Raw genomic sequence first — 13109 nt, forward strand, 5'->3', positions numbered from 1 at the left:
CACCTTAGAGAATAGAGTAAGAAGAAAGTCAGAATTATTATATTCAAATTCAAAGCCTCATTTTGTGTCATTCTGCTTACTCATATAATGTCTATCTATGGTTTATTACATAAATGCATACAATCTAAACCCACCATTTTACTCCACACCCCTCCCCTGACTGTGCCTTATAGTCCAGTTATTCAAGTCTTCTCAGTATTTGCACTTATGCTAGGCTTATTTCTAATAAAATTCCTTTGTTCATGTGACCTTCTGTGCCAGATTAAGTCTATATCACCATCATATGTTTATCTCCTTTTCCTTTGAACTCCAAAACAGTATCTTAGCTATTAAGTACATACTTATATGATCTTTATATTTGCAAGGACTTTTCGTGGCATACATTTTTGAAAAAGTATTCTTAGTGGTTTTGTAGCCCATCACAATCATTTTATGTACAGTTGTTGGAAACCTCTTTATGAAACTAAGACAAATCCTCATTCACAATTTTGCTCTGTGAGGCAATTTATAGTGTATACATTTTGAATGTAGTCTGTGGACCTTGGACTTACTCTTTAAGACTTATTTTTACCATTTTTACAACTGTAGATACTAATTATATTCACTTCTTATGGTTATAATGAATTTCAAATGAAGTATTAAATGTAAAGTGTTTTGCATAGTGTTTGTATTTAGTAAGTACAAAATGAATTTGGATAATTAATAGTAGTAATATTTGTTGCCTTCGATTCACAGAGAAACCCCATTTCCCTGGTAATAATTTACAAATTTTACTTGACTTCTAGAAATAACATAGATGTTATTGTTCATCTTGTTCATAACAAGATGATTGAATTTCAGTTCCCTGCATCCTTTTGTTTTCCCATCTTTAAAACAAATGCACTGCATCAAAAATTCTCAAAATTGCCACTAGTCTAGTACTCTGTGGGGCATGAGTGAGGGACACAATTCCAAAATAATTTTCATAGTTTCTCAGAAGCTTGGATAGAAACATGAAAGCTAAGACAGATGTAGAAATTCAATCTTAGGAGAAGTTTAAATAAATGAGGATTCTAAAAAAGAAGGTCAGAATTATAAGGCCTTATAGAGAATGGAATTTATACTTATCGTTTAGTGATACCAACATGCTTAGAAGAAAAGGAGTCCAAAATAAAATTAAAGATGAAAAATGGAAGAAAAATAAAATAGCAGAAAATAAAAGGATAAAAGAAAGGTAATTTAGAGGTGAAATTAAAAGTGTGGAAAATGCAAAAAAAAAATTGCATGAGGGAAAATGTGAAGGGGTTTAATAGGAGATAAAATTGAAAAAGGATTCTGGAATGCCTGCTAAGGGATTTGTGTTTTATTATGAAGACAGTGAAGAACTATTAAAGCATGATGTGCAATTGTTTAATACATTTCTAATAAATAGTGAATAGTCAATACATGATAGCCATTATTAAGGTAGTAAAAACAGGATATTTGTCAACAGGATGTGGGAGATTAAAAAAAGGAGTATATAAATGATTCTATTCTGAATAATTGTGGAAATTTGTGGGTGCTAGGGAGGCATGAAAGTATAGCGGGTTAATCTTACCAAATTTCTTGGGGGAGTAGAAGTATTTGTTTTCACTACTTCTCCCATCACAGTTATTCTGTAGCCCTTGGAAATTACACTTTTCTTGTCATTATCCCAAATCCCATTCCTTAGCCCTATCCACTAATGCTTCATATTACTGTTTTCAAAGTCCTATAAAAACTTACGAATTATAATTTTATTTCCAAGTAAAAAGAGAAGTCTAATAGTAAAACAAGACACAAACACACCTTTCCCATCTGCTTAGCACAGTAACAAATACAATCATACTAATCATTGACAATCAAGTGGATGGGATTCCTGTTGTGATGTGACTGGTTAGGATGTTTCTTAAGAATCAAAGTATGTTACTTTTTTTTTTTTTTAAAGTTCGTTTATTTATTTCAAGAGAGAGAGCACACACAAGCCGGGAGGGGCAGAGAGAGAGGGAGAGAGAAACCCAAGCAGGCTCTGTGCTGTCAGCACAGAACCCAATGCAGGGCCCGAATGCATGACCCATGAGATCCCCACCTGAGCTGAAACCAAGAGTCTGACGCTTAAGTGATTGAGCCACCCAGGTGCCCTTCAAAGTATTCAATTTAGAATTGAACTTAGATATTAACTTACATGCAACCATTTCATTTCACTTAGAGGACAAACTCAATACTTTTATCTCCATAAGAAATATATCAAGGGTGATAGTTGACAAAAGGGTTCTCTTTTGCAGTGAAAAGACTTTCTACCATGGTAACAAGAATTCATATGTTATTCTTCAGCAAAAGGAATTTCTCAGTTAAAACATTTCATTTCTTGAGTATATTACTGAGGAGTGAATGAATATAGAGGATTCTCATTTACAGGGGATACTTCATGAACGTAATCCTTTCAAAGATCATACCTGGTTCTTCAAAAATGGTGCAAGGGGTTTTAGAAGGATTATGTTAATTCTAACTGAAACATTAAGTTTAGGTTTATTGAAGGAGTTTTCCAGAATCTTATACGTTGGCTATAGTAATCATGAAGAGCCAGCTACAAATGAACAATAAAATCTTTCCCTATGTACTAGATTAAACTTAAAATTCAAACTTTAGGGTATTATGTTTGTCCTAAATGTCTTTTACCGTTTTTTAAAGAAAAATACCTAAAATCTTTATTTTATAAGTTTCATTGAGATTGAAGTCAGAAGACTTTGGGGTTCTAGTACAAATTTACTGTGTGACTTTAGCATGTCATTCAAAATATCCAAGCCTTAGTTTTCCTGTTTAAAAATGAGCTTATTGGATCAAAAGCTTTCTAAAACAAAATTCTACAGCTCTAAGAGTATGATTTGTACCTTCATGTGGAAGAAATATCCAAAATCAAATTTCATTGCGGTTGCGGGAGGGAGGGAGGGAAATAAGTGAGTAAGAGAACAATGAATCTGGGCTTTACGGGAAAAAGGATGCTTAAATAGAGATGAAAGAATATATTAGCCTGGAAGATACAGGGGAAGGACTCAACACTCATAACATTTGTATAACATATACTAGGTTGTTTAACACAACAAGGGCAATGCTTGTTAATATTTATACTAACTCTTGTTAAGTATTTAAACTGACCTCACAAAATCCTTCCATTTTTCTTGAAGATACATGCATAATTAAATTCTGCCAAATGGGCTCTTACTGATAATAGAAGCATCTCATTGTCAATAAAATTCTACACTTTTGTTAGTTCTGCTAATATACTTCATTTTCATCATTCCACCTACCTCCTTCATAACTGGAAGAGACTATTGCAAAAAAGAGTACAGATTTTCCTTTTATTTGCACTTTCTCTTGAAGCATAAAATTTCAAGAGCATAAAGTCTGTATGAATTGTCCTCCTTAGTAAACCACACAGTGAAGAGCCATTTATGGAGGTGTGAGCAGGTGTGAGGAAATCTGGAAATAGCTAGCCTGAACTTTGAGTACGGAGACTCTTATAGGCTCTCAGATTTTCCCTTGAGGAAACACACAGAATTTTCTGGAGTCAGGAGCTGTTGTCACAATTTCTTGGCTCATTTAGGTATTTTAAATATCTCACTAAATCTAAAGGTGATTTTTTTCTCTGTGCAAATGAAACTTTATTTCCTTGTATCTATATTTACCTAAACTCTTTTTTAATAGAAGTATAATTGACACACAATGTTATATTAGTTTCAGGTGTAAAACACATTGATTTGACAATTATGTACATTACTCAGTGCTCACCATGCTAACTTCAGTCACAGTCTGTCATCACAACGTTATTACAATGTTATTGACTTTATTCCCTATGCTATACTTTTCATCTCTGTGACTTATTTATTTTGTAACTGGAAGTTTGTACATCTCAATCCCCTTTATCTATTTTCCCCATTCCCCCTCCAATCTCCCCTCTGACAACCACCAGTTTTTTTCTTGTATTTAAGACTATGTTTTTGTTTGTTTTGTGTTTTAGATTCCACATATAAGTGAAATCATACAGTGTTTGTCTTTCTCTGTTAAAGGTGACTTTTTAATAGAATCTAGTTGAAACCAGTAAGATAGTTCTGTAATTAAAATCCAGATGGAACTAGAGGGTGTTTTGCTAAGTGAAATAAGTCAGTCATAGAAAGACAGATATTATATGTTTTCACTCATATGTGGAACTTGAGAAACTTAACAGAAGACCATGGGGGATGGGAAGGGGAAGAAGTAGTTTCAAACAGAGAGGGAGGCAAACCATAAGAGACTCTTTTTTTAAATTTATTTTTATTTTTATTTATTTTTTTATTATATGAAATTTATTGTCAAATTGGTTTCCATACAACACCCAGTGCTCATCCCAAAAAATGCCCTCTTCAATGCCCATCACCTACCCTCCCCTCCCTCCCACCCCCCATCAACCCTCAGTTTGTTTTCAGTTTTTAAGAGTCTCTTATGCTTTGGCTCTCTCTTCTGCTCTAGCCTCTTTTTTTTCTTTTTTGTCCTTCCCCTCCCCCATGGGTTTCTGTTAAGTTTCACAGGATCCACATAAGAGTGAAAACATATGGTATCTATCTTTCTCTGTATGGCTTATTTCACTTAGCATCACACTCTCCAGTTCCATCCACATTGCTACAAAGGGCCGTATTTCATTTTTTCTCATTGCCACGTAGTACTCCATTGTGTCTATAAACCACAATTTCTTTATCCATTCATCAGTTTATGGACATTTAGGCTCTTTCCACAATTTGTGCTGCAATAAACATTGGGGTACAAGTGCCCCTATGCATCAGTACTCCTGTATCCCTTGGGTAAATTCCTAGCAGTGGTACTGCTGGGTCATAGGGTAGGTCTATTTTTAATTTTTTGAGGAACCTCCACACTGTTTTCCAGAGAAGCTGCACCAGTTTGCATTCCCACCAACAGTGCAAGAGAAGGAGACCAAAGCAGGAGGCATCACAATCCCATCACACTCCCACATCTTTAGCCTCTACTACAAAGCTGTAATCATCAAGACAGCATGGTATTGGCACAAATACAGACACATAGACCAATGGAAGAGAATAGAAACCCCAGAACTAGACCCACAGAAGTATGGCCAACTAATCTTTGACAAAGCAGGAAAGATTATCTGATGGAAAAAAGACAATCTGTTTAACAAATGGTGCTGGGAGAACTGGACAGCAACATGCAGAAGAATGAAACTAGACCACTTTCTTACACCATTCACAAAAATTAACTCAAAAGGGATGTGGAAATAAGAGACTCTTAAATACAGAGAACAAACTGAGGATTGATGGGGGAGAGGGGAAAATGGGTGATGGGCATTGAGGAGAACACTTGTTGGGATTAGCACTGGGTGTTGTATGTAAGCGATACATCATGGGAATCTATCCCCAGAACCAAGAGCACACTGTATAGACACTATATTAGCCAACTTGGCAATAAATTATTTAAAAAAAAGTATTATTGGATTTTAAAATATAAAAAAATCCAGATGGATTAAGAATACAATAAATAGTAATGCTTTAGTTGTTATAAAAAGAGGGTAGCTTATGACATTTATGACCAATTTTGGATAAAATATAGGAAAAATACTTTGACCAATAGTAAGAAAATCTCATTCATTATTCATCATTTTATTGAACAGCTTTACTTACAATGCAGAAGTTACAACTGGGCTGAGTCACCACAATTAATGTTTCTTAAGTCAGTCATAGAAATACATCCAAGTGATTTCTCTCTTTTGCTCCTTGACCCATCTGACTTTCCAAGTTTTACTTGGAAAAGTAAAGTAAAAGTAAAGATGTCAATCATCTTCTCTGTCCTGAGTACTCCGGCTTAACAGGTACATTAAATAAGCTGAGATCTAAGTTGGGTGCCTTTCTTTAGGTAATAACATCCTCAAAATACTTTTATAATTGTGGATACTCTTTTAGGGTAAATCAAGAAATGCTTTGAGGAAGACTGCAAGAACAATAGAAATTTTCTCTGGAAAAAAAGGGACCATAGACAATTTTTGCATAATGCAAAATACTAGAATCTGTTTTTAAAGTAACATTGTACAAAATACATTGACAAAGGCTGAAAACAATTCTTAAGAGTTGTAACATAGTGTTGCCTTCCTACTTATCTAACTTAAAGTACAATTAGGATGAAAATTGTTTCTTTCTTGATTTTTAATGTCTGCTGGTTTGTATAAACTCATATTTTATCCATTGGATCCACATAATTTCCATAAGAAATATTAATTTTCAGTGATGCTTATTATCAGTATGAAGATACTGATAAATAAAGCTAAATCATATGTTCATGTATATATTTATATATAGATAAAAACTACATGAAAATTGAATGTAGTCATTGATGATAACTACAAATTTAGGTTTATTGGTTAGGTAGGAATATATAACACTTTAGTTTTTATAATTAACAAAAATTACTGCAATTCTATTTGAAAGTGAAGTTCTTTGATTCAATACCTCTTTTTATGTAGACTTCTCAGTTTTCTGTAGGCATTAATGAAAGTGTACATATTCCATGGTGTTCATGGTGGTCCATGACATTCATCTTTTGTTCTTACCAATGAAATCTGTTATGACATCTCTCTAGAACTTACAACTTGTCGACTCAGCCTTCTCATTGCTGCCTTCATATCTCTGTTCCTTAAAGTATAGATGGCAGGATTTAAGACAGGAGTGATGACAAAGTCCACAATGGCAAAAAATGTATCCATTGACTTGGTAGGAAAAGGCCACACATAGAGAAACATGCATGGAACAAAAAACAAAACCACTACAGTGATGTGAGCTGACAAAGTGATGAATGCTTTGGATAAATCCTTTGAAGAATGTTGTCTGACAGTGATCAGAATAAAAATGTATGATACAATTAAGAAAAAGAAGGTGCCCATAGATATGAAGCCACTGTTAGCAGTGACCACAAATTCTAGTCTGTAAGTGTCCATGCATGCAAGTTTCATAACCCTAGGAAAATCACAGTAAAAGCTCCCCACATTTTTAGGGCCACAGAAAGGTAAATTTATGACAAAAACAAACTGAGACACAGCATGGATCACCCCAATGATCCAAGCAGTCATTACCAAAAGCATGCACATTTTGAGATTCATAATAGTTAAGTAGTGGAGAGGCCTGCAAATTGCTGTGTACCTGTCATATGCCATGGCTATGAGCAGTATCATCTCAACTCCTCCCATGACATGAATAAAAAACATTTGTATCATGCAACTATGGAAGGAGATGATTTTGCAATCACTGAAAAGATCAGAGATCATCCTAGGAACTGTGGTAGATGAAAGGCCCAGGTCAATGAATGATAAGTTGGCCAGCAGGATATACATGGGAGAGTGTAAGTGAGAATCAAAAATCACTGTAAACATAATGAAGAGGTTTCCCAAGATAATTCCCGCATAGAATAAAGAGAAGAAAAGAAAAAGCAAAACCTGCATTCCCAAGGATTGTGCAAGTCCCAGTAACACAAATTCATTTACCACAGAGCCATTTACTTGGTCCATGAAATCACAAAGAAGAAAAGACTGTGATGTGGCCTGAAAGAAAAGAAAGAAGGAGTCAACTTTGAGGCTCTAAAAACAATGCGTCAAATGTTGATAATATAAAATTATCTGTTGATAACAGATATTTTATTTAATTGATAGTAAACTATTTATAAAATAATGGGAACCCAGCGTATGGGTTTGGTAGTATGACCAAAACTGCACTCAGAGGCAATCTATTGCTTTAAATTGCTCTCATTTGTTTATTTTTTTACATTTATTTATTTTTGGGACAGAGAGAGACAGAGCATGAACGGGGGAGGGGCAGAGAGAGAGGGAGACACAGAATCGGAAACAGGCTCCAGGCTCCGAGCCATCAGCCCAGAGCCCGACGCGGGGCTCGAACTCACGGGCCGTGAGATCGTGACCTGGCTGAAGTCGGACGCTTAACCGACTGCGCCACCCAGGCGCCCCAGTAAATTGCTCTCATTTGTTTAAATACCTGAAGTAATCAGGCAACTTAAGGAGTGAGAAAAGAATGCAAAAATAAACTCAAGGAATATAGATGAGAGAAAATAATAAAAATTAAAAACAAAAATAATATATATTGAATCTTAAAAAATTGGAATAGTACACATGAGCATATAAAAAAGTTAAAAAAAAACCAAAAAGCAGTCAAACTTTAACTGTTTTCAGATGACACAATTCTCTATGTGGAAAACCCAAAAGACTCCACCAAAAAACTTCTAGAACTGATCCATGACTTCAATAAAGTCGTAGGACATAAATTCAGTGTAAGAAATTGGTTGCATTTCTATACACCAATAATGAAGCAGCAGAAAGAGAAATAAAGGAATCAATCCTATTTACAATTGCACCAAAAACCATAATATACCTAGGAATAAACCTAACTATAGAGGGAAAAAATCTATACACTGAAAACTATAGAGATCTTATGAAAGAAATTGAAGAAGACACAAAAAAATGGAAAAACATTCCATTCCATGGAAAAACATGGTGCTGGCACAAAAACAGATACATAGATCATTGGAACAGAATAGAGAACCCAGAAATGGACCCACAAACCTATGGCCAACTAATCTTTGACAAAGCAGGAAAGAATATCCAATGGAAAAAAGACAGTCTCTTCAGCAAATGGTGTTGAGAAAACTGGACAGCGACATGAAGAATGGACCCGGACCACTTTCTTATACCATGCACAAAAATAAACTCAAAATGGATGATAGACCTAAATGTAAAAATCCGAGAGGAGAAAATGGGCAGCAACATCTTTGACCTCAACCACAGCAAATTCTTACTTGGCATGTCTCTGGAGGCACTGGAAACAAAAGCAAAAATGAACTATTGGGACCTCATCAAAATAAAAAGCTTCTGCACACTGAAGGAAACAATCAGAAAACTAAAAGGCAACCAACAGAATGGCAGAAGATATTTACAAACAACATATCAGATTAAGGGTTAGTATCCAAAATTTATAAAGAACTTAAACTCAACACCCAAAAACCAAATAATCCAGTGAAGAAATGGACAAAAGACATGAACAGACACTTTTCCAAAGAAGACATCCAGATGGCTAACAGACACGTGAAAAAAATGCTCAACATCACTCATCATGAGGGAAAAGCAAATCAAAACCACAATGAGCTACCACCTCACACCTGTCAGAATGGCTAACATTAACAACTAAGGCAACAGACAGATGTTGGCAAGGATGCTGAAAAAGAGGATCTCTTTTGCACTGCTGGTGGGAATGCAAGCTGGTGCAGCCACTCTGAAAAATTGTGGAGCTTCCTCTAAAGATTAAAAATAGAACTACTCTATGACCCAAAGGATACAAGTATGCTGTTTTGAAGGGGCACAGGCATCACAATGTTTATAGAAGCACTATTGGCAATAACCAAAGTATGGAAAGAGCCCAAATGTCCTTCGACATGGTCCATGATGAATGGATAAAGAAGAAGTGGTATATATATGCAATGGAATATTACTCGGCAATCAAAAGTAATGAAATCTTGCCATTTGTAACAACGTGGATACAACTAGAGTGTATTATGCTTACCAAAATAAGTCAGTCAGAGAAAGATAAATACCACGATTTCACTCATATGTGGAATTTAAGATACAAACAGATGAACATAAGGGAAGGGAAATAAAAATAAGACAAAAACAGACAGGGAGACACACCATAAGAGACTCTTAAACAAAGAGAACAAACTGAGGGTTGCTGGTGGAGCATTGGGTGGGGGGATGGGCTAAATGGGAGAGGAGCATTAAGGAAGGCACTTGTTGATATGAGCACTGGGTGTTATACGTAAGTGAGGAATCACAAAATTCTATTCCTGAAGTCATTATTACACTATATGTTAACTAATTTGGATTTAAATTAAAACAAAAACAAAAACAAAAAATAGACAACGTTTAAAAATATAATCAAGAATAATAAAATTAAAAAAAAGAATAATAAAATTAAACATTAGAAATGAGTATAGAATAATAACAGTTAAGACACTGATGAAATCTGCTTCTATTCCTTAAAAACAATTTACCCCAAAGCAACACATAAATCATAGTTACATTTGAAATTCTATAGAAGGACAAAAGGCTTATATCTTTATAATATAGAAAAAGAGATCAAATCAGAAAACCTCCAAAACCTCGTAGATAAATGGGCAAATGATATGAAGAGAGAATTCAGAAATGTAAACTGTATGTGTGTGTATGTGTGTGTATGTGTGGGTATTAAATCAAAGAAATAAGATAAAATGTAATATATTATTTTCCTATTAAATTAGAAAACTGTTTTACAATTATCAAAACTGGGGAAATCTCAATGAAATAGATACCTTCATATATTGTTGGAGGAAATAAAGACTGATTCAAGCATTAAAGAAAATATTTTGAAATCATGTATCAAGAATCTTGACTCCATATCATTTGGTGCAATAATACTCCTTATGGAATTCAATTTGTGCAGAAAAATTTTCTGGCATGGAAATGCTACAATGCAACAATATAAATGCTAAACATTAGCTGAGTCTATTATAATATTTTTATATTGATGGAATATAATACAGTTATTAAAACAAATGTTAATAAAGCATTAATATAACACTAAGAAGATTTTTCTTTATAATATTAAGTGAAATAAAAGTAAACAAATTGCAAAATTAAATTTTTTTAAGGTGTTATTTTTTGAGAGAGAGAGAGAGTGAGGGAGGGGCAGAGAGAAGAGACAGACACATAGAATCTGAAGCAGGCTCCACGCTCTGAGCTGTCAGCACAGAGCCTGATGCTGGGCTCGAACTCACCAGCCGAGATCATGACCTGAGCTGAAATCGGATGGTTAACCAACTAAGCCACCCAGGCACCCTGCAAAACTTTAAATGACAGTAGTTGAATTTGAATTTTTTAGAGCTTTAAAAAATCTCCCTTTAGATTTTGAAATATTTTTTGGTTCACTTTTTTTTGTTTGTTTGTTTTTTAAAAAAAAATTTTCTTTTCCAACGTTTATTTATTTTGGGGACAGAGAGAGACAGAGCATGAACAGGGGAGGGGCAGAGAGAGAGGGAGACACAGAATCGGAAACAGGCTCCAGGCTCCGAGCCATCAGCCCAGAGCCCGACGCGGGGCTCGAACTCCCGGACCGCGAGATCGTGACCTGGCTGAAGTCGGATGCTTAACCGACTGCGCCACCCAGGCGCCCCATATTTTTTGTTTTTTGATAAAAACATCAAAGAGAGTTGAAGGAATAGTTTATTAAGAATGTTTGAAAACAAGGATTGGCTCATAATTATTGGAAGACAAATTAACTGAGGAAGTAACAGATTCTAATGGTTCTCTCAATCAGCCATTTTCATAAACTGCCAGAAATTGATTCATAGATATGATTATTAAAGCAGGAAGGAGGAGGCATAACTTAATAAATGGAAGTCCCTGAATAAACTTCTAGCACTTTGTATAAAACTGTCATGAGGTTGAAACTTCTTGTAGTATTCCATCCAGATAATTGACAAAGCATCTCCCCTGCTTCACTTTGGCGAGGATTGGCCATTTGGAATGAATGCTGGTTACCATGAAATAGCTAGAAAGAAAGTAGATGTTCTAGGGTTCCCATCCAGTTCATAGTGAAGAAGCTTAGTAATATTGCAGCAGGAAACATTAAGAGAGACACAATAAATGGTCCATAAGTAGAGGCAATAAAGTACAAATGAGACAGAAGAGACAATGCTGTGGGAAGAATATAGCAGATGGAGACAAGTAGGTTTTATTTGTTTCCTATTTTCACAATATGGAATTATTTTTGTTACCTGTCAGTTTTTACACTGTCTTCTACCTTCTCCTTAATGTTCTAAATAATCTTTTTTGCCAGATTTTATCATTTCAATTCATTCATACTATCTTCACTGGATTTTTTATCCACATTTAAATCATCCAAATTAAAAGAGCATAAGGATAAAAGATTCGGGGGAGGAATTTGAATGTAGGGAGTATTATAGAGTTAACAGGGTCATCCTTATTTCATGGAAGACATTTCATGGCAAATATGCTCTATTTGCTGAGCAGAAGGTGTTTTGTGACTTCCTAAGCTCATCATTCAGTCTGGAGAAATACAGTTGAAGCTGAAGAACCATGACTTCTTGAGATCACATGTTTTATTTTGTGAAACTATGAGAATATGTAAACCCAGTACTTCAGGACTCTCATAAAGTGGGCATTTCATCTTATAAAATCAATTAAAGTCTCTGAACTAATTTGTCAGATTTGGAAATTCCCATTATTGTTAGGTTAGTACTGCTGAAATGGTGTTTGTCTTGGAGTTTGAGTTATAATTTTTGTAAACTGGAAGATCCCACACTACATGCATCTATTAGCCTATAAACTCTAAACTTCCATTTATAAAATATGATTTAATCTATTTATGAACCTTAATTATTATAACATGGACAATCACAATGCAAAATGTGGAACTGAGCATAATCAATGTGGTGGAGTCAGTCAGTAGCGTGTATAAAGGACAGGCAGAAAAGAACACATAATGAAAGGGGAAGAATAAAGATAGATTGGGCAGAGAGTAAGAAAATAAAAGGGGGGTCAGGAGACAAATAAAAACCTAAAAGACAGATAAGGAGAATAAAATGATGATCAAAAAAGGCATTAGTAGAACGCTGCACATCTTTGCTTAGGTTGTCAAGGTTTAAACCAACACATATTGATAAATTACAAACACCTGACTGTGAACTTAGGTTTTATTCACTACTTTAGGTATAGTTTGATAGGAAGGATGGAAAGTAATAGTAAAACTGTAGGGAAAATAGCTACTGATATGAAGAGAATTTAAGACTTTAAGCATACGAGTCATGGAGGTGGCAGTGGGTTTGGTAGAATGGACTGGGTAGTTGAACATTGGTGACTCAGCAGAATGACATGTGAGTCACCTCTAAAAAATTAGGAAGTAACTGATCAAAAGCATCCTTTAGCATCCAGGCACTATTTTACTTACCCTAGTTCTAGTATTTATAGCTTTTCATAAATATAAAATTAAAGTTTGTGATAT

The 13109-nt window shown here is 34.8% G+C and overlaps 1 protein-coding gene across 2 annotated transcripts; it reads right to left on the reverse strand.

Annotated features, from left to right (window-relative positions):
* Positions 1-3659: 3659 nt before the first annotated feature.
* On the reverse strand, positions 3660-7555 carry LOC122467869 (olfactory receptor 4F6-like). 2 transcript variants are annotated; one of them, XM_043554450.1, is made up of 2 exons: positions 6637-7555; positions 3660-3673 (listed from the first exon to the last, which is right to left on the reverse strand). In XM_043554450.1, the coding sequence occupies exons 1-2, from the start codon at positions 7553-7555 to the stop codon at positions 3660-3662; spliced, it is 933 nt and encodes a 310-aa protein (XP_043410385.1). The 2 variants fall into 2 exon arrangements, with proteins under 2 accessions (XP_043410385.1, XP_043410384.1); XM_043554449.1 differs by lacking the exon at positions 3660-3673 and having other exon boundaries at positions 6617-7555.
* Between the last annotated feature and the right edge of the window lie 5554 nt (positions 7556-13109).

The sequence above is a fragment of the Prionailurus bengalensis genome, chromosome B3 (assembly GCF_016509475.1).
Source record: "Prionailurus bengalensis isolate Pbe53 chromosome B3, Fcat_Pben_1.1_paternal_pri, whole genome shotgun sequence".
NCBI lineage: Eukaryota > Metazoa > Chordata > Mammalia > Carnivora > Felidae > Prionailurus > Prionailurus bengalensis.